Genomic DNA, 26010 nt, shown 5'->3' with positions numbered 1-26010 from the left:
TTGCGGCTCATGGGCTCCTTAGTTGTGGAACGTGAACTCTTAGTTGCAGCATGCATGTGGGTTCTAGTTCCCTGGATCAGGGATCGAACCCAGGCCCCCTGCATTGGGATTGCAGAGTCTCAACCACTGCGCCACCAGGGACGTCCATAGACAAACACTTCTGACCACACAGAGCTGTGAAGACCCCTGGAACCTCCCTGTTGACTGCCAGCTGGTGCTGGGTGCTGGGGATTCAGAGGTCCCGCCCTGACCAGTGGGGGACATTGACCGGAAAAGCGGCTGGACCCAGAGGACAGTAAGGAGAGGAGCTGGTGGGGCTCTCAGGAGCCGAGTCACGGGCAAGGGGCAGCCATTTGCGAAATTTAAGGAGAGTGATCAGCTCAGACTCAAGTCTTAAAAAGACCTCTGGGTCTTTCGAGAAAAGGGGGAAAACCACAGGAAACCTGTCAGAAGGCTTGTGCTGTTGTCCGGGCAGTTGTCCGAGGGGGCCTGGCCCAGGCGGGAAGTGGAATGGAGACCTGGTGGGGAGGGAGGAGACGGCGGGACCCCAGGTTCGTGCCCGCGGGCGAGGAGGTGCCGGTCACCGGGCTCAGGGTCAACGGACGGGGCGGGTGGGACGTGGAACGCTGCGCGCCAGCAGAGCGCGGACCCCGAGGGAGGGGACCAGTTTCCGGCCGAAGCACTGCGCAACGGACCGGAATTGGGGGCGGAAGTGCAGCGCGTTCAGGGATGACTGCGCGCCTCAGCCCGCAAGGTCGGACCGGCTGCCGGCTGAGGACGCGGTGGTGGTGAGTCTGACGGACTGGGGCAAAGTCCTGGGGATTCCGGTCGTGGAAGGCTCCCCGCGGAGACCTTGGCACTGGAACCTGTGCCCAAGCGGCGGCTTCCGCAACTGCAACTCCCGGCAGGCCCCGCGCAGCCCTCGGGCCGCGCGCAGGCGATTTTGGCGCGCTGCATTGTGGGGCGCGTAGTGCCCGGCTCCGCGCTCGTGGAGGGGCCGGGCCCGCGGGAAGGGCGGCCCGGCGGGGTTTAGGAGCGCGGGGCTGTTAGTCCGAGTGTCCAGGCGAGACCAGGCCTCGGGAGGCTGAGTGGTTTGCTGGGCGCCGTACGGATTCGCGTCCCAGGTCAGAGCAGCACACGTGCTCTTTCGCTGCCCACCTGGGAGGGATGGGGCTGGCCCGTGGAGCGGAGGGTTGGGAGCCGCAGGGGCGGGGGGTCCCGACCGGCCCAGGCTGGGGGGGGCTCCGCTGGGAACTGTGGCCCTTCAAGCTCTGGCGGAGGTCAATGCAGTGTTATTGCGGGTGGAGCACGTGGAGCTGCATCTGGCCCCTCTTCTGTCGCCTCTCCCGGAGCACGGTGGAGCTGCCTGGGGCGGGAGAACAAGGCAGGGCCGACACCTCTCCGAGCTCCTTGTGACAGGATGTCACAGGCTCGCCTTCGGACCTGTCTGCGGAGGCACTGCCTGAGGGGACTGGTGAAGTGGCCTGGCGCTCGGGAAAGGGTCGCTAAAAACAGTCTTGTCATTCCCGTCTCTGCCGTAGGGGCTCCCGTGGAGAACGTGTCCCAGCGGCACAGGCTGGCATAACTTACCTGGAGCGGCTGAGACCCTGAGATGTTCAGAGGGGGGTTTGTCTCGCAGACCCACACAGCCTGCGTTTCAGCCAACCTCTGTGTCCGCCCGAGACCGAGAGTAGGCCAGCATGCCCAAGATAACCCTGAATGGGGTGACAGTGGACTTCCCTTTCCAGCCGTACAAATGCCAAGAGGAGTACATGAGCAAGGTCTTGGAGTGTCTGCAGAAGGTGAGGCTGCAGACTGAGGGGCTTGTCCCCGGGGGATGGGTCAGAGTGGGTAGAGCCTCAGCAAGACCTAATGTACGTGCACCGTCCTGTTTACTCCGGCCAGGTCCTACCGGTGAAGCTACCCTTCTGGACGTGGGAATTGACCATAAATAGGATTCATGTTTTAGGTGGGGTAGGAGAGATGCTAAACAAATAAACAAAAAGGGTAATTCTAGCTGGTGAGGAGTGCTGGAAAGGAAAGACATAAGGTGATAGGCTTAAGAGCGCCTTGGGGGCCTCTCTGCGCAGGTGGAATGTCAGCTGAGGCCCAGCGACGAGCAGCAGCCGGCTGAGGGGCTGGAGGAGGTATTTCGCACAGAGGGGCAGGTGGCGCCAGCCCTCGTTAGGGGAGGTCGTTAAACCTCAGAGGGTGCAGCTTGCTTTCTGCTGGGTTGCTGGGCATGCCCTCTTGTACCCTGCCCAAGCTCCCAGCCCTTGAGGGCTGCCTCTGTAGCTGGGCCCATGTTCCCATTCCTGCGGCAGCTTTGCAGACATGCCTGTGTCTGCCCAGGTTTCCACTCAGGCTACTGGTTGACAGCTGTGTAGGCCGTCAGATTCCGTTCAGGTAGTGTAACTGCTTGGATACAGAATCAAACTCCTATTCTGGGGCTTGACACCTAATTAGTCATCTTCCTGTTTGTATTAGACTGGAAAATACCGTGGAATTTTGGGTAATGCTCTGTAAATTGTTTGCTAACGAGACCTGGTTTGATCTACAGCTCTTGGTTTGAGAGTGGAGAGGTCCTGCGGCATTTTACGTCCCCCGCTGAGTGGGGGCAGAGCGGGGGGACGCTCTGTCACTCAGCCACCTGCCTCAGGTGGGCTGTGTGGCCTGCGGAGCCTGCTCCTGCTTCCCCGTGACCCTGTTCCCCACCCCATTTAGAAAGTGAACGGCGTTCTGGAGAGCCCCACGGGCACGGGGAAGACCCTGTGTCTCCTCTGCAGCACGCTGGCCTGGCGGGAGCACCTCCGAGACTCTGTCTCTGCCCGCAGGATTGCCGAGAGGGCGTCAGGGGAGCTCTTCCTTGACCGCGCCTTGGCGTCCTGGGGGAACGCTGTCCCGGAAGGAGATGTCCCAGGTGATGCCCCTTTTTGCCCCTCTCCTGGCCCCGGGCGGGGAGGCGGGGAAGGAAGGGGGGTTGTAGCTGCCACGTCACTTCTCGCCGTCCTGGCTGTAAACCTAGGGTCAGAGCCTTCTGGCCAAGTGAGGACCCTGCAGAGACCCACCGCACTCCTTCCTGTAGCGAGTATCGGGCATCCGATGCTTAGCTGTCCCCGGGCCGAGTTAGCTGAGTGCCTCGGGTTAACTGCACACGTGGGCCGTGACCTGTCCTGTTCCCTTGTGCCGGGCAGCGTGCTACGCGGACGTCCCAAAGATCATTTACGCCTCCAGGACCCACTCGCAGCTCACTCAGGCCATCAGGGAGCTCCGGAACACCTCCTACCGGTGGGTCAGGCGGCGTCCACCCCTGCCTCGGGGTCACAGGGGTGTTCTACCTGGACGCCACCCTGGGCGCGCGCTGTGCTCTGGCTGTGGGGCTGCCGCCCTGACCTCAGGCTCACGCCCTGAGCTCCTCGCAGCCATTGGGGTGTCAGCTGTGGGCGTGGGTCGGGGCAGCTGCGCGGGGGGAGGCCCTGCCCCGTGTCGGAGCCCCCAGCACTGCCGCAGGGGAGTTGGTGTCCCCTCCCCGCCGGCCTCCCCCGAGACGGAGCATGCAGGTGGCAAGGTCTCCCCAAGGCCTGCCCCAGTCTCTCGGCCTCGCCTCCTTGCTCGCCCTGGATGCTGACTGAGAGCGGTCCGTGCCGCGGTGAAAGCCCCTCTCGAGCCCGGGGTGGATTTCCGCCCCAGCCACTCCCTCTGGCTGCCCGGGCGGGCGTGTGAGCCAAGCTTCCCTGGGCTCCCGGTGCAGCCCACGTGGCTCCTGCCGCTGGACAGCACTGGGGCCCCCCGCTCTGATCCTTGGGCCCCCCAACCGTCTTCTCCACCAGGCCCCGAGTGTGTGTGCTGGGCTCCCGGGAGCAGCTGTGTATCCATCCTGAGGTGAAGAAGCAGGAGAGTAACCACATGCAGGTGGGCTCCTGGGGCGCCCACCCTGGCCTTGGTGGGTCTGCTGCTGCTGCGTGGGTGCTGCCCGGGCTTTAGAGCCCCCAGCTGTGCCCCTGGGGGACAGAGGGGTAAAGAGCTGGCGCGGGTGGAGCTGGCAGGGGGTGCCTGGCTGGGGCTGGGGCAGCGCTCGGCCGTCACACGAGCCCAGACCTCGTCCTCACCCAGGTCCACTTGTGCCGCAAGAAGGTGGCAAGTCGCTCCTGTCACTTCTACAACAACGTGGAAGGTGAGAGGGCTTGGGGTGGTGTCTCCTGCCCACGGAGGGCGCGCTGCAGGGGGAGTGGAGTCTGGGCGCCTCTGGGGGCTGGGCTCAGTGGCCTCCTGGGCTGCTGGCTCCTGCCCCTCAGCGCTCCAGCCTGGTTGCTTCCCGCTCTGGGCTGTTGAGGTGCCTGAGCCCTGTCTCCTGATCAGCATTGGCGTGCGTGCAGAGGAGCTCACGCGGTGGGGCCGAGCAAGGGCCTGAACTGTGCAAACAGCGTGGTTTGTGCAGAGTACGTGCTCCCTCCTGGAAGGCTGGAAATTGGGCGCCTGCCAGGCAGGGGTGCCCACGTGAGCGGCCCCCAGTGCCCCCTGGGCGCTGGGTCTCTGGAGAGCATTTCACTCGTGGTCTCGGCTCATTCTGGGGGAGTCAGCCAGGGAGGGGGTTCTGGAAGCTCCTCCACATGTTTTTCCCGTTGCTGGTTCTGTGGTGCATCCTGTCACTGTGTGGGTGTGACGTGCCCTGAGCCCCTGGGGTCCTCCTAGTGACTCCTCCAGCCTCATCCAGAAACGGATGAGAGTGGAAAGCACAGTGTTCGTGACAACGGCCGGCCCAGGTGCGGCGTGGTGGTGTGACCGCAGGTGCCCAGGGCCCTGTGAAGGGGGGGGTCCCTTTGTCTCCTGTCACTGACTTTCTTGGGGCCCAGAGTGGGGCGGCACTGGTGCCCTTGCCTCCAGATTCCTGCTTTTCCGCCTGTGGCTGTCCTTTGTGTCTGTCAGGACTTCTAGAGCCACAGGTGATGGCAGAGAGGCTTCTCTGTGGTGTGGCCTTTCCAGACAGGGCTGTGTGGCCTTGGGGGGGGGGGTCACGCTTCTGTGGGGTCAGGGTTCTCTCTGTTTCCTGCCTCAGGGTTGGGACTCAGACCCTGCGGTGAGCCGGGCCCTGGAGTGTTCACATTGGTGACCCACAGGCCACCGTCTACTCAGGTTGGTGACCCCAGTGGGCCAGGCCTGTGCTAGGCAGCGGGTCAGGACAGCAGTACAGTCCCAGAGGCCTGAACTGGGAGTCCCAGCGCCCTTGGAGAAATGGAGGGGGGTTGCCTGATGCCGGCTTGGGCTCTGGCGGGCCGGCTGTGGGTAGGGCTGCACGGCTTGGCCTCTAGAGCAAGGACCCAGGGTCCCAGGCTCGTTCCTCACCGCCTTCCCCTTGGCGGTGTCCCTTGGTCTGGTGGCACCAAGGACCCTCAGGACAGCAGTGAAGTGTAAGGCTGAGGATGGCCTGTGGCAGCTGTCATGGCCCTGGGCTGGAGACTGCTGGCCGCCAGCTCTGCTGCCCCGTCAGCATCAGGCCTGTGGGTGTCGGGTCACCTGAAGGCTGGTCTCTTGTCCTCGTCCCCCGCTACTCGGCCCTCTGCCCTCAGTCCTGCCTTCCCACGGGCCCTGGCGTCAGGCCCGTGATGCTCGACAGAGCCGTCCCCCCTTTGCTGCACTGTGGCTGCCTTCCCCGTCCTTGTCCCTGGCAAAGGGGGTTCCAGGTGTCCTGTTGGCCACAGGCCAGAGCCGTTTGGGTGTGAACCGCTCCAGCCACCTTTCCACAGCAGCTTGGAGTGGCCAGCTTGCCCTCTCTGCTGGACCAGCCCTCACCTGCAGGGTCCTGCCCCTCACCTACAGCACCCCTCACCTCACCTGGAGAGTTCTTGAGGCGGGAGGGGCCAGGAGGCCAGGGGAGGGGTGGGAGCTGGGGGGAGCTTCCCGTCCACGGTGGAGGCACCCTTGGAGCTGCTGCGTGCGGGGCCCCTGGCTGCAGGCCCCCCCCGCTGCCCCAGGCCCTGCGTGGCAGAGCAGGGGCTGCCCCAGCCGGCCTGCTGGCTCCGGCCTCTGTCCCCTCCCCAGTCCCTGCCCCTGCTCTGCTGTGCTCTCTCTGCCTGCTCATCGAGGGCGTCCACTCCCCGTAAACCGGCGCACCCTGGCCGTCTCAGCCTCCTTTGCCAGCTGACCCATGGGATGCAGTGGGGTGTCTCCAGCAGGTGCCCAGGCCTCGGAGCGGGAGAGGAGTGGGCAGAGACCCCAGGAGGGGTCTGAGAGGCGTGCAGAGCGGGAGCCCTGCCTGGCCGCGGCCCGCGGGGAGCAAGCAGTGCGGCCCGGCCGGGCCCCTCGCCCTCCTCTCCACTGTCTCCTCTTGACTGCCCTCTCTTCCTCGCCCCCCCTCCCCAGCCCCCCTCGCCCCAGGTAGGTTTCTGAGCTCTGGGGCTGGCCTGCTGCGGAGTGTGCCGATTGGCTGGTCTGTTGCTATGGTGCTGCTGAGTGGATGGCTCTTCCATCCCCTGCCTGCTGTCTTGGGGGGGGCACCCTGGGGGCGGTCACTGCTGAGGGCGTCTGTGTTCTGGTCTGTGCAGTTAAGGGCTGGGTCTGGTACCTGCCCCCGTGGAGCTGGGAGCCAGGGACCTGTGTCCACATGGGGCTGCCCTGAGACTCTGGGTGCTTATCAGAGGAGACCTTTGCTCCCATCCGCTGGGACAGGCCTGGGCGTCACTGGGTTATAGCGCTTCCCTGGCCGATTCCTGCGTGCCCAGCTGGGGGGCCCGTGTCCCTGCTTGAGGCCCGTCCTGCCCAGGGACACACAGCCAGCAGGGAGTGGGGCCTGTCGGGGCTGCATCCTGAGGAAGGGGCCCCGGGGCTGCGGGGCCTCAGGTGGGCTCTGCGCCTCCCGCCCGCCCGGCCCCGGCTCTGCACCCCTGCCTGGGCAGCACAGGCAGTGACAGCTCAGTGTTCCTGCTGCTGGCCGTGTGGAGCCTGGCTTCCTTCAGAGGGAGACTATGGGCTTGTTCTTGTGCGGGAGGTGAAGCGAGAGAGGAAGGGACTTGCTGCCAGACTGAAGCCTGATTGCAGGGCAGGTGCCCCGGGGCTCATGGGAGCCGCCCGGCCTGGAGAGCGTCTGGCGGTGACAGGCTGAGGGCCGGCCCCCACCCCACCCCGGGGTCTCCTCTTGGTGTTCAGCCTCAGGCCTGCAGCCGCCCAAGGCACAGAGCAGGGCTCCCTTGGGACTCGCTTTAGGCTTGGCGCCCTCCCCAGGAGCTGCCTGTTGCCAGGAGCCATTCCATCCCGGGTGCCTCCCGTGGTCCTGGGACTCAGTGGACCAGAGAGCCTGTGTTTACTCCCGCCCGTGTCCCCAGAGAAGAGCCTGGAGCAGGAGCTGGCCAGCCCCATCCTGGACATCGAGGACCTGGTCAGGAGTGGGACCAGGCACAGGTAACCCCCCCAGGGCTGGGCCTCCTCGACGTGCAGAGGCGGGTACGTTTCTTTCCTGCAGTAATGGAAGAAGTGAGACGCTCCTTCGTAGCCCCCAGCCCCCTGCCCCCGCCCGGTGGGCCTTTGTTCTTGGGGCGCCCAGCTCGTCCCCCCCCATACTGCCCCTCCTCTCCGACGCTGTCTGTGACCTCGTAGCTCCAGGGCTCCAGTCTTGGTGGCGCCTGCCTGACTGTCCTGCTTCTCACCATCTCATCCACCCGTCCAGCATCAGGCTTGGTCTTTTTGTTTTTGTGGATTTTTAAATGGGTGACCCACTCACACGATTGAAAACTGATGGTGTGAGGGGTGGCCAGCAAGCCCTCCCGCTGCCCCAGGCCCCAGCTCGCGCGCGCCCCGGGGAACCTGCCCAGCCTGCGCCGTGCCCCAGCACCTCCTCCCCCTCCAGGCTGTGCCCCTACTACCTGTCTCGGAACCTGAAGCAGCAGGCCGACATCATTTTCATGCCCTACAACTACCTGTTGGACACCAAGGTAAGGCCTCGGCCTGCGTAGCTGACGGTGCTTGATGGCAGGGCGTGTCCCAGGCTCGGGAGGGGCTGGCAGAGCCGTGCTGGGATCAGACCTTCGCTTTGAGCCGCAGGCTGGCGCCGAGGGACCAGCCCCTCACCAGCCCGGGGCTGTGACTCGTTCTGAGCTCTGGGAGTGTGTGGCCTGGTAGGAGTGAGGGGACCCCGCGCGGCCGGGGTCCATGTCCCTCTCTCCAGCTGGACCCCGCGAGGCCGCCTGGGAGCATCAGCCCCAGCCTGGCGTCCTCCTCTCTTGCTGTAGAGCCGCTGTGCACATGGCATCGACCTGAAGGGGACGGTCGTGGTCTTTGACGAAGCTCACAACGTGGTGAGTGTCTGGGTGGCCTTCCCAACACCCCCTTCCTCCTGCCCACTTTCCTGCGCACAACAGCTGGACCTTTCTGTCCAGACCCCCGCGTCCCACTATCAGGACCAAGCAAAACTGGGCAGGGTGGGCTGCTGGCCTGTGCCTGCCATTTGCACGCAAGAGCCCCAGGCCCTTCCTGCCATCCCCTTCCTTCTCTTCCCTCTTGTCCCCGGCGGCTGCCTCCCTGCTGCCTGCTCGCCCTGCCACCCCTGCCCTGTGGCCTCTGTCGGGGCCCAAGGACCACGTCTCCAGGAGTGCTGGGCCTTGGCCAGAGCACTGGAGGAAGGCCACCTGGGGAGCCTGGCATCCTCAGCCCCGCTGGGTTCCAGGCAGTTGTTGCCATGGGGACGGTGCGCCCATGGGCCAGATTCGGCTTTGGAGAGAAGCTAGAAGCTAGAGTTTAACAGGAAATTTTCTAACTATAAAATGTAGACAGCTCAAGTAAAATTGTTTTCAAACACTGTCTGGGCCAGACATCCGTCTCTGGACCAGTTTGAGACCCGGCCTTGAGAACACAAGGTGGGGCTTGGGGGGCTCTTGCTTCCCCTCCCTCTGCCCCCCGCACCTCTGCCTCGTGGAGCGCCGTGACGGGTGTGCTCGGGCTCACAGGAGAAGATGTGTGAGGAGGCCGCGTCCTTCGACCTGACGCCCCACGACGTGGCTTCGGGACTGGACGTGATAGACCAGGTGCTGCAGGAGCAGACCAAGGTGGCGCAGCAGGCCGAGCTCCACCCTGAGTTCAGCGCGGACGCCGCCGGCTCAGGTGCGCTCCGGGCAGGGACCACAGACCAGACGAGGGGCCCGTCCGCCCAGGGCCCTTCTTTCAAGTCATCCTCAGGGGCAGCACCAGCCTCTGTAAGAGTCTTCTTGGCCTCACAGATGGGGCTGGGGGGGTGGGTACCGCCCAACCAGTCAGCACTTTCTCAAGTCCTTTTCACTGTTTCCCCGGGGGTGTGAACTTGCCTCTACTGCATAGAAGTGAAAACCAAGGGTGTCAGCTGCAACAACATTTTGTAATGACCTGCAGGCATCGTCCACAGGAGCGACGCTCAGAGAGTCATGTCCCGCATTTTCCTTTTGCAGCAGTGATTGCAGTGTGTGTAGAAATCTTTGGTGGGCGCAGTTAGTTTGTCCAGACATTCTGCATGGCCTTTGTTAGTGTTAGGAACCCACCTTTTGCTCACCCAGACCACTTTGTAGCAAGCGTTTCTACCGTCGAGTTGCTGCAGGTTCGTACCATTTGTGCCCTGCCCTGTGGACGTCATCCACGTCCCGCCGTGTCCTTCACGCGAGTGTGGGGCGGGGCGTGAACAGCCTCAGCTTCCCGGTCCCTTTACGGTCACACACGTGGACAGACTCCAGAGGGTGTGGAGGCCCCTGCTGCCGCCAGGCCGCCTGCTTCCGCCCCCTCTGCCAGGGTCTCCAGGCCTCCTTTGACGCGCTCACAGGTTGTGTGGGGGGAGAGAGGGTTTGTAAACGGCTTTGTGTGTTTAGCACAGAAGTTCTCAAACATGTTGGCTTCAGGACCCTTTATGTTTTAAACTTTACGATCTTGAAACTTACTGAGCTTTGTTTATGTGAGTTACATCTATGGATAATTAGTGTATTAGAAGTAAAAACTAAAAAAGTAAATAACGGACAGTTGCGTGTCAGTTTCCTAGGGCTGCGTTAACAAAGTACCACAGGCTGGGAGCCTTCAGCAACAGAGGTTTATCCTTTCAGTTCTGGGGCCAGACGTCCACGTGTTGGGTGTCAGCCGGGGCGGCTCCTCCTGTGAGTTCCCGGGGCATGTGCTCCAGGCCTCCCTGTCCCAGCTCTGCAGCTGCTGGCCGACCTGGGCTTGTAGACGCCTCGCTCCGTCTTCACACGGTGTCCTCTCTCATAGGGACGCCTGTCACTGGAGGAGGGCCCAGCCCAGTCCTCTAGGACCTCATCCTGACTGACCATATCTGCAAATAAGGTCACATTCACAGGTGTCAGGGTTTAGGATTTGAACATAGCTTTCTGGAGGACACAATTCAATCCATGACATGTTAACATAAATAACACTTTTTTGGAAAAATAACTATATTTTAAAAATTAGAAGAGTGGCATTATTTCAGTTTTGCAAATCTCTTTAATATCTGGCTTAATACAAGGTAATTGGATGTCGTAACTGTTCCTGCTTTGGGCTGATGTGATACTACACATCATGGCTGTATTCATTTCCTAGTGCTGCTAAAAGAAATTTCCAGACTTAACTTAAAGCAACACAAATGTATTATCTCATGGGGCCCAGAAGCCCAGGATGGGCCAGCAGTGCTCTTCCTTCTGGAGTCTGCAGAGGGGGATCCGTTTCCTGGTCTTTTACAGCTTCTAGAGGCGCCACGTTGTTTGGCTTGTGACCCCGCGTCTCCGACCTCTGCTTCTTCGGTCTCCTCTGCTTCTGTAAGGACCTGCTGTTCCATTTAGGGCCACCCCGGAGAACCCAGGTTTATCGCCCCACCTCCGGGTCCTCAACTCCGCTGCATCTGCAGGTCCCGTTGGCCGCAGAGCTGACCTATTCGTGGGTTCCAGGGATTAGAACACGGACATGTGTGGGGACCAGTATCAGCCTCTGGGAAACTACACTGTATATTTGTGAGAGAAAGAAGGAAAAAGGCAAATCGTGTATCAGTAGGAATAGCAGTAGCGGCAGTAGCAGCACCACGAAAATAGGTTGACTCTGCAGCCGTCCTGGACGGGTCTCGGGCCGGGTCCCTTGGCCCGCTGTGCTCTGCTGCTTAGGTGTCCTCGTGGATGCACGGTCCTGGCTTCACCGTCTTTACCTGCGATGGGAATTTCTGAGTCAGCTGCTTTCGACCCCGAATGCATGTGCCTGACTAAATAGGTCAGCATTTCTCCAGGGGCGTATCTAGGAATGGATTTTCTGATTGGCAGTCACATGCATCATAAACCTTGCTGTTTTAAAATTGTCTTTTACTTTTAAAGTTGGATGTTGTTCTAGGACTTTTTTTTCTTTTTAAAGCCCGGTAATTTTGCTGCAGTTTGTCTCAGTGTTGATTTTCCGGATCGATGTACGATGAGCTCTTTCAGCCTGTAGTTCCAAGTCTCCTCTTACCTGGGGGGGATGTTGTCCCACACGGCAGCGCTCAGGGCCCAGCCTTGGCTTCGGTTTCTGCTCCAGGGATCATGTCGTGTCTCTTCCACCTGAGTTCAGAACCTGTCACTCTCTCAAATCCTTTTGTCTCTATTTTTCTTTGACTTATAAAAATTCCCCCCTTTCACCATCTGTTTCTTTTAAGATGATGTGGCATGTATCTACTTTTGTGTTCTTCTAATTTAATCTTTATTTCTCAAGTGTTTTTTTCTCCTAGTTGTGTCTGAGTTCTGTTGCTTCATTTCTGAGTTTTAGAAAACCTGGCTCGTGTTGTTGTTTCATGTCTTATGTCCTGTCCTGACACCGTCATCTTCTGTTTTCTCACCAGCTCGCAGCTAACGTGCTACAGCTGCTGCATGCCTTCCCCAGACCCCGTGGCCGATGCTCTGCCCCATTTGACCAGCCCCCCACTGAGTGGACAGGTTCCCTCTTTCTCTGCCTCCTTCAGGGCGGTTGCCGGCCTGGCGCCTTTACTCCGTGTCTTAGCGTGTGTTTCCTGAGAACAAGGACATTCTCTTTGACAATCTGATCATAAAACCAGCATCTGTACTGCACTCTCGTCTAATCGGCAGCAGCATTAGAATTTTCCCAGCTGTCCTCGGTAAGGCCCAAAACACAGCCACCCCTCTGCCCGGTGCCGTGGTCTCCGGGCCTGTGAAGAGAAAGGCTAGTTATTTCGTCGACTGTCCTACAATTTGGATTTGTCTGCTGTGTTCTCATGGTTGGAGTCAGGTTTTGAATTTTGGTGGGAATACCGCGGACTTGCGTCGTCTCGCAGGTGACATTGGTGACATTAACTTCAGTCTGGTTACGTGATGGCTGCTGGGTGTTTCTGCTGTGAAGTCACTGCTTTTCCATTTGTGATTCTTAAGTCATTTGTGGCATCCATTAATGAGTCGTCCCTGAGTTAATGATTTCCATAATGTTTGCAGAATGATGAGTCTTCTCATCCTCCCATCTTCCGTGTGAGGTCTTGTACTACCCTCCGCCTCCGCGTCAGCATGTGGGCCCACGTGCTCACCCCCACGCCCGTGTGCGTAGGATTGTGAATTCACGCTCTCGCCCGCCCCAGTTTTAGTCCAGAACCACGCGGTTCCTTCTTCTTTCCTCCCTCTCCATGTTCGTAACGCCTTTTGTGAGAAAACGAGCTTCCATTTTTTCTCAGTATCGTACTTACTTGTTTGATCCTAGAACCCACAGACAGTTGTTTGAGAATTGCCAGCCCACCCACGATAAATGAACATCTACTCACTAGGTTTAATGTTTGTTCACGTCCTTTTTGTCGTTGGTCTGTGACCACAGAATGAAAACGCTCTTTCAGAGGTTCCTTGGGTTGTTTCTTTCTGCTTCACTGTGGTCATATTATTCATTTTAAGCTCATTTGTTATGTTTATATTTCATTTCATACTCCATTTTTTGCCGTTTATGTTGATTTTAATTGTTTATTTTATTTATTTATTTTTTGGCTGTGTTGGGCCTCTGTTGCACGCGGGCTTTCTCTAGTTGCCGCAAGCGGGGGCTACTCTTCGTTGTGGTGCGCGGGCTTCTCATTGCAGTGGCTTCTCTTGTTGTGGAGCACGGGCTCTAGGCGCACGGGCTTCAGTAGTTGTGGCACGTGGGCTCAGTAGTAGTGGCTCGTGGGCTCTAGAGTGCAGGCTCAGTAGTTGTGGCGCACGGGCTTAGTTGCTCCGCGGCATGTGGGATCTTCCCGGACCAGGGCTCGAACCCATGCCCCCTGCATTGGCAGGCGGATTCTTAACCACTGCACCACCAGGGAAGTCCCAGAAGGCGGATTCTTTTTTTTTTTTTTTTTCTTTTTTAAAGTTTCTCTTATGGCTGTTTTTTGAAAGCAGCTTTTTTTTTTTTTTTAAGCATTTGTTTTTTTATTTATGGCTGTGTTGGGTCTTCATTTCTGTGCAAGGGCTTTCTCTGGTTGTGGCAAGCGGGGGCCACTCTTCATCGTGGTGCGCAGGCCTCTCACTATCGCGGCCTCTCTAGTTGCGGAGCACAGGTTCCAGACGCACAGGCTCAGTAATTGTGGCTCACGGGCCCAGCTGCTCCGCGGCACGTGGGATCTTCCCAGACCAGGGCTCGAACCCGTGTCCCCTGCATTGGCAGGCAGATTCTCAACCACTGCGCCACCAGGGAAGCCCCCAGAAGGCAGATTCTTAACCACTGCGCCACCAGGGAAGCCCTCCTTAGCTGCTTTTGTCCATGACAGTTTCTCAGACCTCCCTTGGTGGTTTGGAGGAGGATTGCTCTGACGTTGTGTAGAATGCCCCTTCATTGGGGTTTGGATTTGTGTGACGTTTCTCCCCTGGACGTACGGGAGTGTGGGATTTGGGGAGGAAGGGCTCAGATGCACAGGGCCCGCCTCATTGTACTGCATCCAGGTCCCTGCAGTCAACTCTGCGTGACTTAGGACCTTGATTGCCAGCTGAGGTCGGCTTTGTCAGGGGCTCCAAGTTACTCGTTCTCCTCCTTTCCACACTGTTCTCTTTGGACGGAGGTCACTCTGCACAGCCCACACCTAAGGAGTGGGGTTATTCAGCCAGGTATCAATCTCCATGACCCTGTGTTAGGCAGAGGCTTCTTAGAAGTAACACCAACAGCACAAGCACCCAGAGAAAAAAATAGATAAACAGGACTTAACAAAATCAAAAACTTTTGTGCGTCAGAGGACACCATCAAGAAAGCAGAGACATCCCACAGAACAGGAAGAATTTTTTGCAAATAACATATCTGATAAGGGATTGGTATCTAGAATAGGGAGGAAACCTTTAACAACTCAACAAAAAGACAACCCAACCCAACTGAAAAATGGGCAAAAGATATAAATAGACACTTCTTGAAAGATACACAGATGGCCAATATGCACATGTAAAAAGGAGCCCATTGGTCATCAGGAAAACGCAGCTCAGAACCACGTTCATGTGCGTGTCCACAGGGTCTCTGAAGGTGACTGCCCCCCTCAGCTCAGGCTGCTGCTTCCAGGTCAAGTTCCAGCCGTGTGGATTTCAGAGCCTCTTCTGTCAGTGTCTTGTCCTCCACACCAGCATCCTGGTTCCTTAGGACGGGGTGGTGGAATTAGAAGGATGCAGACATGTGCATTTGTGCTTTCCCTTGCCCAGGGCTGAACTTGGAGCTGGAGGACCTCGCGAAGCTGAAGAGTAAGTGCGCCCCCCTCCCGCCTGCCGTGGACTGCCCCCCACAGCCCCGCCCTGAGAGCCCCTAACCCCACAGCGATCCTGCTTCGCCTGGAGGGGGCCATTGACGCCGTGGAGCTGCCTGGAGGTGACGGCGGTGTCACCAAGCCTGGGAGGTGAGGGACCTAGCAGGGCGGGTGTGCCGGGCTCTGTCCCTGCAGCATTCCACCCCACGTGGCCTAGAATGTCACTGGGTCACAATCCAGAGAGTCTTCTTCCATCTTGGAGGCCCAGGAGGGTTTGGTCATTGAGAGTGTCGGCACCGCCACCCTCTCCTCTGGTTCACCCCTCTGTCTGCACTGCAGTTGCCTTTTAGAACGAGGCTCCTGCCTCCGTGCCACCTTCTGTTAGGACGAAAAGTCGCCTGGAACGTTCTGAACGTCCCACAGGCCTCCGAGTCGTGGGGTTTGTTCCCCGTGGGATGGTGGCCTGGGGCAGGTATCACCCTCCTCGGTGCACCACTGCCAGCTGCGCTGGGACCCAGGCCCAGGTCTGTCGAGGCAAGGAATGTTCTGGAATGTTCTGGAGTGCTGGGCCGCCTGCCTTGTCCCTGAGCCCCATCTGCTCCGCTCTGCTCAGGCCCTCGCAGGGCCTGGTTGCTTCCCAAATGGCCCTGGCGCCTCCTTGGCTCCCACACCCGCAGGGCTTCCTCTGCAGCTTCCACTGCGCACCGTCCCCCCCCGACCGACTCTCCGGAACTGCCCTTTTGGTGCCCTGCCCAGAGCCACCACTTCAGGGGGGCCCTGATGACTACCTCCCGGCCTCCCTGCGGGGCCCGAGCCCCGAGCCCAGGCCTGTTTCTGGGTATGCCGGTCTCATGCAGGCCGCTGTCCTCCCCACCGGGGCTCCTGAGGGGAGAGGCCTTTCACCTCCAGGTTTGGGCCTCCCCGGAGGCTCAGAGCTTGCTTTTGGGTGAAGGAAACTTAAAATGCTTTTGGCTGTTAGGTTCCCAAAGTGCAGCCTAATCTCCTGCCAGGCCTGAGCTGCCTCTTTCCTCGTAGCTACATCTTCGAGCTGTTTGCCGAAGCCCAGATAACGTTTCACACCAAGGGCTGCATCCTTGACTCCCTGGACCAGATCATCCAACACCTGGCAGGACGTGAGTCCCCGGCCGCCTTGCGCCCTGTGGCTGACGCCTTACTCAAGGGCGCAGCCTGACGGGAACTTGGCCCATGGAGCTGCCTTTCTGATTCGGATGTTGAGATCTTAGCATGTTTGGTGGCGTGTGTCCTATAAAGAGCGGTCTTCCCTGCTTAGCCCCTTTTAAGAAAGAGCAGTGAGGGGCCTGGGTGGGTCAGTGAGCTGTGGGCCCCACCATCCTCTCCCCCAAATCTCCTGCGCTCTGTTTCTGCCCAGAGGGTTTCCATGGGACTGCTTCCCAGAGGCTGTGCCACGGAGCCCTCTGGTCTCACCGGGGGCGCCCAGCCTTGCCATGCTCCTGGGCTCTGGGCAGCCCCAGCCTTACCTGGCTGCAGAGCCTCTCTTCTTGTCCCACTGACCCACGGGAGACCCACTGGGAAGACAGGGTGAGCTGCCCTCTGAGGGCACGCCCCTCAGCCGACACGGGGGCTGGAGAGCCCAGTGGACGGTCAGCACCCGCTGCCCCCGCAGGTGCGGGGCTGTTCACCAGCACGGCGGGGCTGCAGAAGCTGGCAGACGTCATCCAGGTAGGGACCGCTGCCGCGAGGACGGGATGTCTCCTCTCCTTTCCTGATGGAAGTTGGCGGGGCCTCGCTCTGCAGAGCTGCTGTGGATTCTAGACTTGGGGAAGGACAAGGCGCCCCCAGCACACGCTTCGAGTCAGCACCGCAGGGCTGGTTTCCTCTCGCCCTGAGCACCTGCCGCAGGCCTTGAGGGCGGGGCCAGGCGGGGAGCGGGGAGCGGGGCCGCTTAGGGTGAGAGTCTGGTAGGTCCCTCCAGTTTTCAGACAGGCCCAGCGGCTCCTGCCCAGCCAGCTGCCGCCTTTTCCCCAGTTTCTTGCTGACACAGCTTTGCAGGGGAAAGTTAATGCAGGAGCCCGTGCCGGCGCGGGGGGCGTGGACTCTGTCCCCCAGCCCCCGTCGCGTTGCCGGGCCAGCCTCGCCCAGAGGGCGTTGAGACGAGGGTGAGCGTGTCCCGCCCACACCCATTAGGTGGGGCCTGGGGCTGCTGTTTGGAGTCACTGGGTGGTCTGCACGTCCTCCGGGCCAGGCCGGCCTCAGTCTGGGCTTTGGGATCCGCTTGGGGAGAGGGGCAGCCTCCAGGGCTCACAGAGCCCCTCCTCTGCCACACGCAGACCCCACCTTCCCCAGGCCAGGCGACCAGGGGGGCTGTCACACGCCTCAGGGCCTCTGGACGTGACGACTTCCTGCCCCTAACGTGCCGTCCCGTGTGTCCAGCTGTCCCCCTCGGGCCCAGCTGAGCCGCTTCCTCAGCTCAAGTGGACAGGCCAGGGCCCGCCTTCCTTTCGCTGTGTGCTGCCCAGCTGGCCGCTGAGGGCCGGTGTGATGGTTCCAGGCGGTCCAGCCCCTCCTGCGCCTCGCTGGGCCTTTCTTCAGAGGCCCCTCCATGGCCGCTGGTCCTTGGGGAAACCGGGGCACCCGAGGCCCCGTGTGGCATGGGCATGGCTGCCCGTGCTGCGCAGCGTCACGGTGGGGCGCGCCTGGCTGCGGGCAGGGTTCAGCGGGCTCGAGGCCCTGGGTGACCTGCCCGGCAGCGCGTCACTCTGTCGCCCCCTCCTTGTCTCTCCCCACCCCTCGCGGTGCTTCCACGGCTACACGACCCCTTCCACGCTGCCCGCCGGGCCTGCGGTCGGCCTGTGCAGGGCGCCATCCGCGGGGCCCCTGGCCGCACCCACAGGTGCTCAACACGGTGGGTGTGGGATGAGCACCTGCCAGCCCACACTCCCTCCAGCTGGAGGGGATGTGACAGGCTGGTGAGTGAGCGTGGCCCGTAGGCAGCTTGGGCAGCAGGGGAAGCTGAGTCACCCGCCAGGGGCTACTTAGAGCAGCTGCCAAGGGAAATTCCAAACCAATGGGGTTAGTGGTGCTTGGGTTCCAGAGAGTATGGAGCAGGGAGGAACCCGCTCCATAAACGGGCGTCGGGGGTGGGGGAGGGGGCCGTGCAGGCCTGGAAGCGAGGGCGCCCCGGCCTGCTGGCCTGTTCAGCTGCAGGGACGTGTGAGGAGGGCGGGAGGACGGGCAGAGGGCGCCACGGAGGGAGGGCCAGCCTGGCAGGGGCAGGGCCTCCAGGGCAGGGCCGGGGGGCCGCAGCTGGGGCTCGGGACTCCCTGAAGACCCAGCAGTAACGGTGGGTCACCGCCCGGGGGGCAGAGGCCTGGGACGCTCGCTGCCCCGGCAGGAAGTGATGAGAGGAGGGGGACAGAGCCCGGGCCTGCAGGATGCCACGCTAGAATGTTCCTTCTTCTCCGTGACCCCGGCTGCCCTTCCAGCCCCATCCCCGCCTCACAGATGGGACGGAGCCCCCAGGGAGGAGTGCAGAGCTGGCTGTGGGCAGGCAGCAGAGCCCCGGCCGGCCGGGGAGGGAGGCTGCAGCGGGCGCCCCCAGGGCTACAGCTGCACCCGTGGCTGCCACCTCCTCCCCCGCCGCCCGCCTGTGTCTGGCACTGGGACACAGGGCAGCCACACCGCTGTCTGACACTCCTGGCTATCCCTTGAGGTGTGAGGGCCGCTCTGGGGCCACAACGCAGGGCTTTGCAGACGAAGCCATGGCCCCAGAGGGGCCTCACCAGGCGGTGTGGCCTCCGCTCCGGGATCAGGTCCAGTGTGTGTGGTTCCGCCCTTGCAGGCGGACACTCTGGTGAATCGCGAGGCCAGGTGTTTTGCCGTCTGTACGATGAAAGTGCTTCTCGAAGCTCCTCTCGCCTTGGAACTTATTCCTCACAGGCTGCACTGCACCCCCAGGCCGTGCTTCTGGGCCCTCACGTGCAGGGCCATGGGGTGCCCGCAGCTCCTCCTGGCCATGCGCCCACATCCCCTGGGCCTGGCAGGAGTTTGCTGAGAACAGGCTGCTGATCCGGGCTCCCGAGGCCTTTCCTGTTCGTAGGAAGATTTGGTGGGTGAGGCTTCTGCCCATGCGCGCCGGTGGTGCCGGTCTTCTCTGTTTTCACGGACGCTGGGTGGAAGTCGTGGCCTCATCTTCAGCCTCTAACCCAGCAGAAGGCGCCTGGAGTGGCGTGACGACGCGGGGCTGTGGAACACGCCGTCCCTTTTGAACGTGTCTTGGCCTTGTTTCCACCAGCCGAGTGTCAGAGTCAGATTGTTCCCTTTCTGTGAGGAGCTTCTTGGGCTTTGGCCGGGATGCCTTGGACGTTCGGGTTATTGTGGGGAGAGCCGGGGCTCTGTGATGTCCAGAGGTCCGGCTCTCCTCCAGGGCGACCTCACAGACTGTTCCGGAGGAAGTGACGTCTGTCTCTTGCTTTATCTCCAGCGTTACATACTTTTTGTTGCTGTTGTGAAAGGGGTCTTTTTAACTCACTGGTGCTTGTGTGTGAGAAAAGCATTGACTTATTTGTTGGTCTTGTGTGAAGCTATCTTACTAAGTTTTCAGTTCTAAAAGTTTGTTGTTTGGTTTTCTGGATTTTCTAAGTAGATGGTCCTGTTGTTTGTAACGTCTAGTGTGTTGTATTTTCTGCCCCCATATTTATCCCTCTTGTGGTTTTTTCTTGGCTTGTTGCGTTGGCTAAGAATACAATTCCGCTTATTTTATTTAGGGATTAATTTCATCCTATTACTTCTCGATGTGAACGGGGTTCCTTTCCCCTAGCCCCTGACCCAGCCCTGGGGGAGAGCGGAGAGGGCAGGCGGCTGACCTGGGCCTGGTCCCCGTGAGAGGCTTCGACTGGCTGCCGAGGAGGGGCCTGCAGGGCGACTGTGTCTCCAGTGCAGCGGGGCCCCTGAGGGGAGGGGACAGGCAGCTCCGGCTCCTCAGCCTGGGGTCCTGCCCCAGGGACGCTGTTGGCTTGGAAGCAGGGGCAGGTGGTGGCTGTGTCCTGAGTGTCCATCTGTCCTGCGTGGGAGCGACTCGGCAGGGGTGGCAGCCTCTGGCGTGTCCTGCTGACTTTGTCCCTCATCTCTGCCGTTCAGATCGTGTTTAGCGTGGACCCTGCTGAAGGAGGCCCCGGTTCCATGGTGGGGCCGGGGTGTCAGTCCTACAAGGTGGGTCTGCTTCCTGGATGGGGGCTCCCGGGCCGGGGTCTCAGTCCCACAAGGTGGGGCTGCCTCCAGGATGGGGGCTCCCGAGTGGGGCCCAGGACACCTCTCCATTCCACCTGTCCAGGTGCACATCCACCCTGATGCTGGTCACCGGAGGACAGCTCAGCGGTCAGATGCCTGGAACGCCACGGCGGCCAGAAAGCAAGGTGCGGCACCTCGGGTGGCTGGGACATGCTCCCCCTGGGGCGGGGCCCCGTCCAGCTGCGGGCTCCCGGCCGCCTGTCGCTCCAGCCTTCTCCAGGTGACGCCCCACCTGCTCTCTAAGAGTCAGAGCTGTCAAAGTGAGAGACCTCCGAGGGCCCGCTGGCCCGGGGCCTGCCTGGAGTTTCCACAGGGGTCGGCCCTCAGACCCCTGCTGGACAGAGAAGCCAGAGCGCCCCGAGACCGGGCTCGTGGCTCCCCAGCGTGCTCTGTGGTCACTCCTGACCTTGCTGGTGCAGAGCTGGCCCAGGACAGCGTGGGCTCGGAGCCGCGCCTCCATCCTCCCCACCGAGGGGCAGGTCCCATCCCGGAAGTTGGAAAAGGCTTCTCTGGTCCCGGAACGTGGTTTGCTCTTTTCTGGGGAGCGTTCCTGCTGCCCTGTGACGCGGTGGGATCAGAGAGTCACGTTTCCAGCATCCGCTGTGCTCTTCCATCTCCGGTTTCCGGAGCCGCTGGGAGCGCATGGGAGGGCCGGCGCATCTGCCCGCAGGCCATGCTCTGGCATCCTCCCTGGCTGGGCTGGACGTGTGTAGGACGTTGCCCCCGGCTTCCTGCCTCCAGGGGCTGTGGGCCTGCGCCCCTCCCTCTTCTGCAACCCCACCCGGAGTATAGGGAGGGAGGCTGGCTCTTCACTGAGCCTCAAGGACGTCTGGGGTTGGGGTAGGCTGACCTCTCTGGAAGTGACTTCAGCATCCCCCTCCCCCGGCCGCAGGATGCTGGCGGGCTTCTCTGGTCTGCTTCCTGCTCCTGGGACCCCAAGGGAGGGCGGGCAGGCCCCCCAGGCGAGACTTGTGCACCTGGGCCTCAGGGCCCAGCACCGCCTGGGGGGACGCACGATGGCTGCTGGGCCAGCGGCTTGGGCCTCACACACATGCCCCCGCCACCCGCAGGGAAGGTGCTGAGCTACTGGTGCTTCAGCCCTGGCCACAGCATGCGTGAGCTGGTCCGCCAGGGCGTCCGTACCCTCATCCTCACCAGCGGCACGCTGGCCCCCGTGTCCTCCTTCACCCTGGAGATGCAGATGTAAGAGCTGCCCCTTGGCCCCCCCGCGGGGGTCCCGAAGCCAGCCCCCCCGCCCTGGGCTGCCGGGATGCTGGGGGTTCAGGATCTCACAGGGGCCACCCCCTGCCTCCCTCCAGCCCTTTCCCAGTCTGCCTGGAGAACCCACACGTCATCGACAAGCACCAGATCTGGGTGGGGATTGTCCCCAAAGGCCCCGACGGAGCCCAGCTGAGCTCCGCCTTTGACAAACGGTAGGGGGCCTGGTGGGCGAGGTGGGTGGCCGAGTGCCAGGCCCCTCATGGCAACAGCCCCCCGGTTCCCTGCAGGTTCTCTGACGAGTGCTTGTCGTCCCTGGGGAAGGCGCTGGGTGAGTGCCCGTGCTGTTCGTTCCTGGGCCCCTGCCCCGTTCTGAGGTCGCCCGCCCCCGCTCCGCTCCCCGTCCTGCCTGGTCTTCCTGAGGGGCTGGAGGGGCCCTCTGCGGACATCCTCTCCTGCTGACGCAGGCCACGGTGCTTGCAGGCAACATCGCTCGTGTGGTCCCGCACGGGCTCCTGGTCTTCTTCCCTTCCTACCCCGTCATGGAGAAAAGCCTGGCGTTCTGGCGGGTGAGTCCCTCCTTCCAGTGTCCTCTGGGGGCGGGAGGGGGCCCCAAACAGCCAAGGGTCTGGCAGGGCCGGCCGCGTGCCTTTGAGAAGGCGTGACGGGCGTCCCCTCTCTGCCTGCTCCCATAGGCCCGTGACTTTGCCAGGAAGCTGGAGGTCCTGAAGCCCCTGTTCGTGGAGCCGAGGACCAAAGGAGGCTTCTCGGAGGTCTGGGTCACCGGGGCTCCCTCCCCCTGCCCTGCAGGCTGCCCTGGGCTCAGGCCAGCCCCGGGGTGTGTGTGGCCAAGGTCCTGCTGGCCCTTTAGGAAGTTTGGGCTTGGGGACGATGGCAGCAAGTCTGCCTCCACCCCCCAGCCCCGGGGCCCCTGGATTTTTGGGCACGGCAAGCAGGCACTGGGTGCTGGCTCCGGGTCAGCCTGGGAGCCCGTGCCACGAAGATGCTGCTGCAGTTCTGCTGGCCTGCCTCCTGGCCCGGACGGCGCTTCATCTCGCCGGGTGGTTTCTGGGGTCCTGCTCGAGGAGGCGAGGGGCCAGGCCGGGCTGACCAGCCTCCCCTTCCAGGTGATGGAGGCTTTCTACACGAGAGTCGCCGCCCCCGGGTCCAGTGGGGCCGCCTTCCTGGCTGTGTGCCGGGGGAAGGTGAGGCCTCCGAGGTCCGGGTCCCACACACCTGGCTCCGCATCCCCGCCTGGAGCCTGTGCCTGAGGGGGCTCAGGGCTCGTGACCTGGGGGCTGCACCGTGGGCAGGAGAGGCCGGTCACCTCCCTCAGGCCCCACGTCCAGCAGACACAGGAGGGTGTGGCCCTCCTGGTCCTGTAGGGACCGGCCCTGGGGTCCTAGGGTGGGCATTGGGGCCCACGTGTGGGCCGTGGGCAGGTGGGCCAGAGGAGCTTCTGAGAATGAGAAGCTGGTCATGGGGTTCTGGGAGCGGTGGACCCCAGGTACAGCCTGGTTCAAAGTTGGAGGTCCGTCCCACCCTGCGCATCCCAGGGGGCGTGGGGCGGGGAGGGTCCAGGCACGGGTGGGCCCTTAGGGAAGGTCCAGGGCTTGAGTGGAGGCAGATGGGGGAAAAGAGTGCCCGCTGCCCCCCAGGCCAGCGAGGGGCTGGACTTCGCAGACGCGAATGGCCGTGGAGTGATCGTCACGGGCCTCCCATACCCGCCCCGCATGGACCCCCGAGTTGTCCTCAAGATGCAGTTCCTGGATGAGATGAAGGGCCAGAATGGGGCCCGGGACCAGGTGAGAGGCTGTGGGGCTGAGGGTGGGCAGGTGGTGCTCAAGGCCCCGTGGCTGAGCCAGCCCCCCGCCCCGGCCCCGCAGTTCCTCTCCGGGCACGACTGGTACCGGCAGCAGGCGTCCAGGGCTGTGAACCAGGCCATCGGGCGGGTGATCCGTCATCGCCATGACTACGGGGCTGTCTTCCTCTGCGACCACAGGTGCAGGCCCCCCCACCCCTGCCACCGCTGCACTCTCGGGCCAGAGCCCTTGCCCCGGACACCGGCTCTTCCCTCTGGTGACTCTGCCAGGGAGCTGGGCTCCGGGGCAGGCGGGGCTCCCGGGATGACGGCCCCACCGCCCTGCAGGTTCAGCTCCGCGGACGCCAGAGCCCAGCTGCCCTCCTGGGTGCGTCCCCACGTCAAGGTGTATGACAGCTTCGGCCACGTCATCAGAGATGTGGCCCAGTTCTTCCGCGTCGCTCAGAGAACCGTGAGTCTGAGCGCTAGCTGGCTGTGCCCTCGTGTCCCACCCAGGGGAAGGAGCAGGGTGGGACCTCCACAATCTCCTGTGAACATCTAGATGCCCGTGCTGGCCCCCCGAGCTGCTGCTCCGAGTCTGGGCGAAGGAGAAGGCGCTGCCTCGGTGGCCGTGTCACCCGGCCCCCTCCGCACCAGGAAGGCCATGAGTCTGGACGTGCACGTCCCTAGCCTGAGGCGCAGAGGCACGGGTGCGTGTGGCTGGGCGACATGGCCGGGTGGGGCCCCACAGGGTGGAGGGTGGGGCGCCTCCAGCAGGCTGGTGGCACGCTGGGGCCGACGACGAGAGTCCCCAACGGGCAGTGGTGGACTCCGTCGCCCTCGCGTGCTCCCGCAGGCTCGCCGGTCGCCGGGGATGCCGAGGGCAGCCTTTGTGTGGAGTACGAGCAGGAGCCCGTCCGGGCCCAGCGGAGGCCCGTGGGGCTGCTGGCCGCCCTGGAACACAGCGAGCTGCTGGCCGAGGGGCCTGGGGAGGAGGCCCTCCCCGCGGAGGAGGAGGTGCGGGGCCCGGGCTCCCGGGGGAGGGACACAGATGGCTCGGCCCACCTGGGCTCGGGCGCCACCATGCTCACCGCTGCACCCCCGCTGGTCGGGAGGGCGGGGGGGGGTTTCAGCAGATGCCTGGTGGTGCTGTGGGCCTGCCCCGCCCCAGCACAGCCCCCAGCCCTCAGCTGGGCCCCCAACACGCCCCCGTGCTGGACACGGTCCGCTCACTTCCCGCTCCTGCTGTGCCGGAGCCTGGCCCTTTCTGGGAGCCTGAGCTGCGGGCAGGACCTTCTGCCCTGGGGCCTTTGTCCAGAAGCCCATAATTCCCCAGCTGACCTGAAGCTCCCCACTTCCCGCCGGGCGTCAGTGCCCGCTCCCCGCTGTCCCGCCCTCTAGGCCCAGGGCGCAGCTGCCCCACTCGCGTTTCTCGTTCCCTTCCCGCCGGTGCCCTTCAGTTACTGCCACGCTGCTGCCCGGGACCTGCTCTCACACTTGGTTCCCTGCAAGGGGCCGAGGGTACTTCTCCCGCCCTGCCGCCCAGGGCAGTGTCAGGGCTTCGGGGCCCTGAGGGCCTGAGTCGCACACACCTGTGTCGCCCTCAGGCCCCCCGCCACTCCGCCCTGTGGGGCCCTCGTGAGAAGAGGCCAGCGGAGGAGCAGCGTGGCAGGCGGAGGAAGGTCAGGCTGGTCGGCGGCCCGGTATGTGAGCGGCCTGCAGACGGCGGAAGTTTGGTGGGCACCTCGGCCGATGTGGCTCAGGGTGGGGTGAGGTGTGAGCGGGCCAAACCTGCCTGCTGGCCTGACTCAGCTGTCCCCGCTGGGGGACAGGCTCTGCAGGCGCGCCTGCTGGAGCCGGGGCCCAGGGGAGGGAGCAGCCGGGCCTGAGGGCAGGTGCAGCGGTGGAGGGAGGGCAGCAGACCCAGGGCCCGCACCAACCCCACCACCGGTGTTCGGCTGGATCCACTTCCTCACAGACAAGCTGCTTGTTTTGCAGATCCCACTGTCGCCCTCCACCCGCCAGGCTCGTGCTGTGCTGGGGCCTGGCCTGCTCTGATCCCGTCCCTCTTCTCCTTTGATATTTTGCCGTGAGAACATCTCACCTCCACTCACCTCTCAGAACCAGCACGGGGTTCCCGTGTGCCCTTTGCTGCAGTGCCACCGCCTGCCTCACGCCTCCTCCCCCTTACTGGGGTCCCTGGGCAGTGCCCCCCCTCAGGGCAGACCCTCCACACTTTGGAGTCCTGCACACTTGGCAGATGTGGGCCTTTCGTTTTGTGTTGCTTTTTGGTGGGGGGGTCGGGTCCACGCAGGCCCGTGGGCTCCATCCACAGAAGGTGTTGTCTTCCCAGCTGGGCAGGAGCCAGGCCTGGCCCTCTGGCAGGTCTGGTGTGGGGCCTGCAGCCGGGCTGGCTCCCCTGGCCCAGGCCAGGCTGGGCTGTTGGCACGAACGTGGATGGTGAGGTGCCTGTGTGTGAGGCACGTGGTGTTCCCAGCCTCGGATGAAAGCAGTTAAGAGCAGCTGAGTTACATTCTAGACGCTCCGGGAAGCCCCAAATGCCAGTGCCTCTGTCGGCCTCCCTTGGCTTCTGGGAAGAACCAGGCGGTGCCCAGGGGGCTGACACTGAGGAAGTGGCCTAGGTGCCAGGGGCTTGGGCCTCTGAGGGCCAAGCTGGGGGGCAGCCTGGGAGCCTGGAGGATCCTTTTCGAGGGTCTGGGATCAGGGCTAGGGTGTGCAGCAGAAGTAGGGCACAGGGGTGTTTGAAGCCCTGGCATGTTGAGAAGCATCCCCTGCTGTGAGCAGACGGTCCTCCGAGCCCAGAGCACCTGCCGCAGCGGCCCCTGCCGTGGGCACCGGGACCTCAGCAGAGGAGCAGGAGCCGCCAGCCTGGGGAGGGCCAGCCTACACTCCGTCCCTCTGCTGTGCTCAGTGGGCCTGGCCATCTAAGCTGAAGCTAACCTGGGGGTTCCCTGCCAGCTCCTCCTGGCTGCCCTTGGTGACCCCAGCTGGGCCAGGCCAGCGAAGCGTCCTCCCAGCAGCCCCCGACAGCAGCTCGCTGCCCCTGCAGGCGGGGAGGGTTGGC

The 26010-nt window shown here is 62.5% G+C and overlaps 1 protein-coding gene across 4 annotated transcripts in view; it reads left to right on the top strand.

Moving 5' to 3' along the window:
* Nucleotides 1–661: 661 nt before the first annotated feature.
* The window catches only part of RTEL1 (regulator of telomere elongation helicase 1), a 28301-nt gene continuing 2952 nt past the window's right edge, over nt 662–26010 (top strand). For 3 of the 4 annotated variants that reach the window (XM_082429420.1, XM_082429419.1, XM_082429418.1), the window contains exons 1-28: nt 662–788; nt 1542–1802; nt 2725–2920; nt 3195–3288; nt 3831–3912; nt 4114–4174; nt 7320–7395; nt 7841–7925; nt 8223–8288; nt 8937–9090; nt 14598–14636; nt 14710–14788; nt 15674–15771; nt 16284–16339; nt 19757–19828; nt 19950–20031; nt 20977–21109; nt 21226–21339; nt 21415–21455; nt 21608–21693; nt 21820–21897; nt 22252–22329; nt 22783–22929; nt 23011–23126; nt 23274–23397; nt 23488–23706; nt 23748–23942; nt 24533–24661. In XM_082429420.1, coding sequence (XP_082285546.1) covers nt 1701–1802; nt 2725–2920; nt 3195–3288; nt 3831–3912; nt 4114–4174; nt 7320–7395; nt 7841–7925; nt 8223–8288; nt 8937–9090; nt 14598–14636; nt 14710–14788; nt 15674–15771; nt 16284–16339; nt 19757–19828; nt 19950–20031; nt 20977–21109; nt 21226–21339; nt 21415–21455; nt 21608–21693; nt 21820–21897; nt 22252–22329; nt 22783–22929; nt 23011–23126; nt 23274–23397; nt 23488–23706; nt 23748–23942; nt 24533–24661 — 2802 coding nt within the window. In that variant the 5' untranslated portion in view covers nt 662–788; nt 1542–1700. The remainder of the gene's footprint in view (nt 789–1541; nt 1803–2724; nt 2921–3194; nt 3289–3830; nt 3913–4113; nt 4175–7319; nt 7396–7840; nt 7926–8222; nt 8289–8936; nt 9091–14597; nt 14637–14709; nt 14789–15673; nt 15772–16283; nt 16340–19756; nt 19829–19949; nt 20032–20976; nt 21110–21225; nt 21340–21414; nt 21456–21607; nt 21694–21819; nt 21898–22251; nt 22330–22782; nt 22930–23010; nt 23127–23273; nt 23398–23487; nt 23707–23747; nt 23943–24532; nt 24662–26010) is intronic. The other variant, XM_082429421.1, reaches the window with a different exon arrangement.

The sequence above is a fragment of the Balaenoptera physalus genome (genome assembly GCF_965194825.1).
Source record: "Balaenoptera physalus genome assembly, chromosome: 16".
Classification (NCBI taxonomy): domain Eukaryota; kingdom Metazoa; phylum Chordata; class Mammalia; order Artiodactyla; family Balaenopteridae; genus Balaenoptera; species Balaenoptera physalus.
Note: the sequence above shows the minus strand (reverse complement) of the source record. Positions and strands in the feature narration are given on the sequence as shown.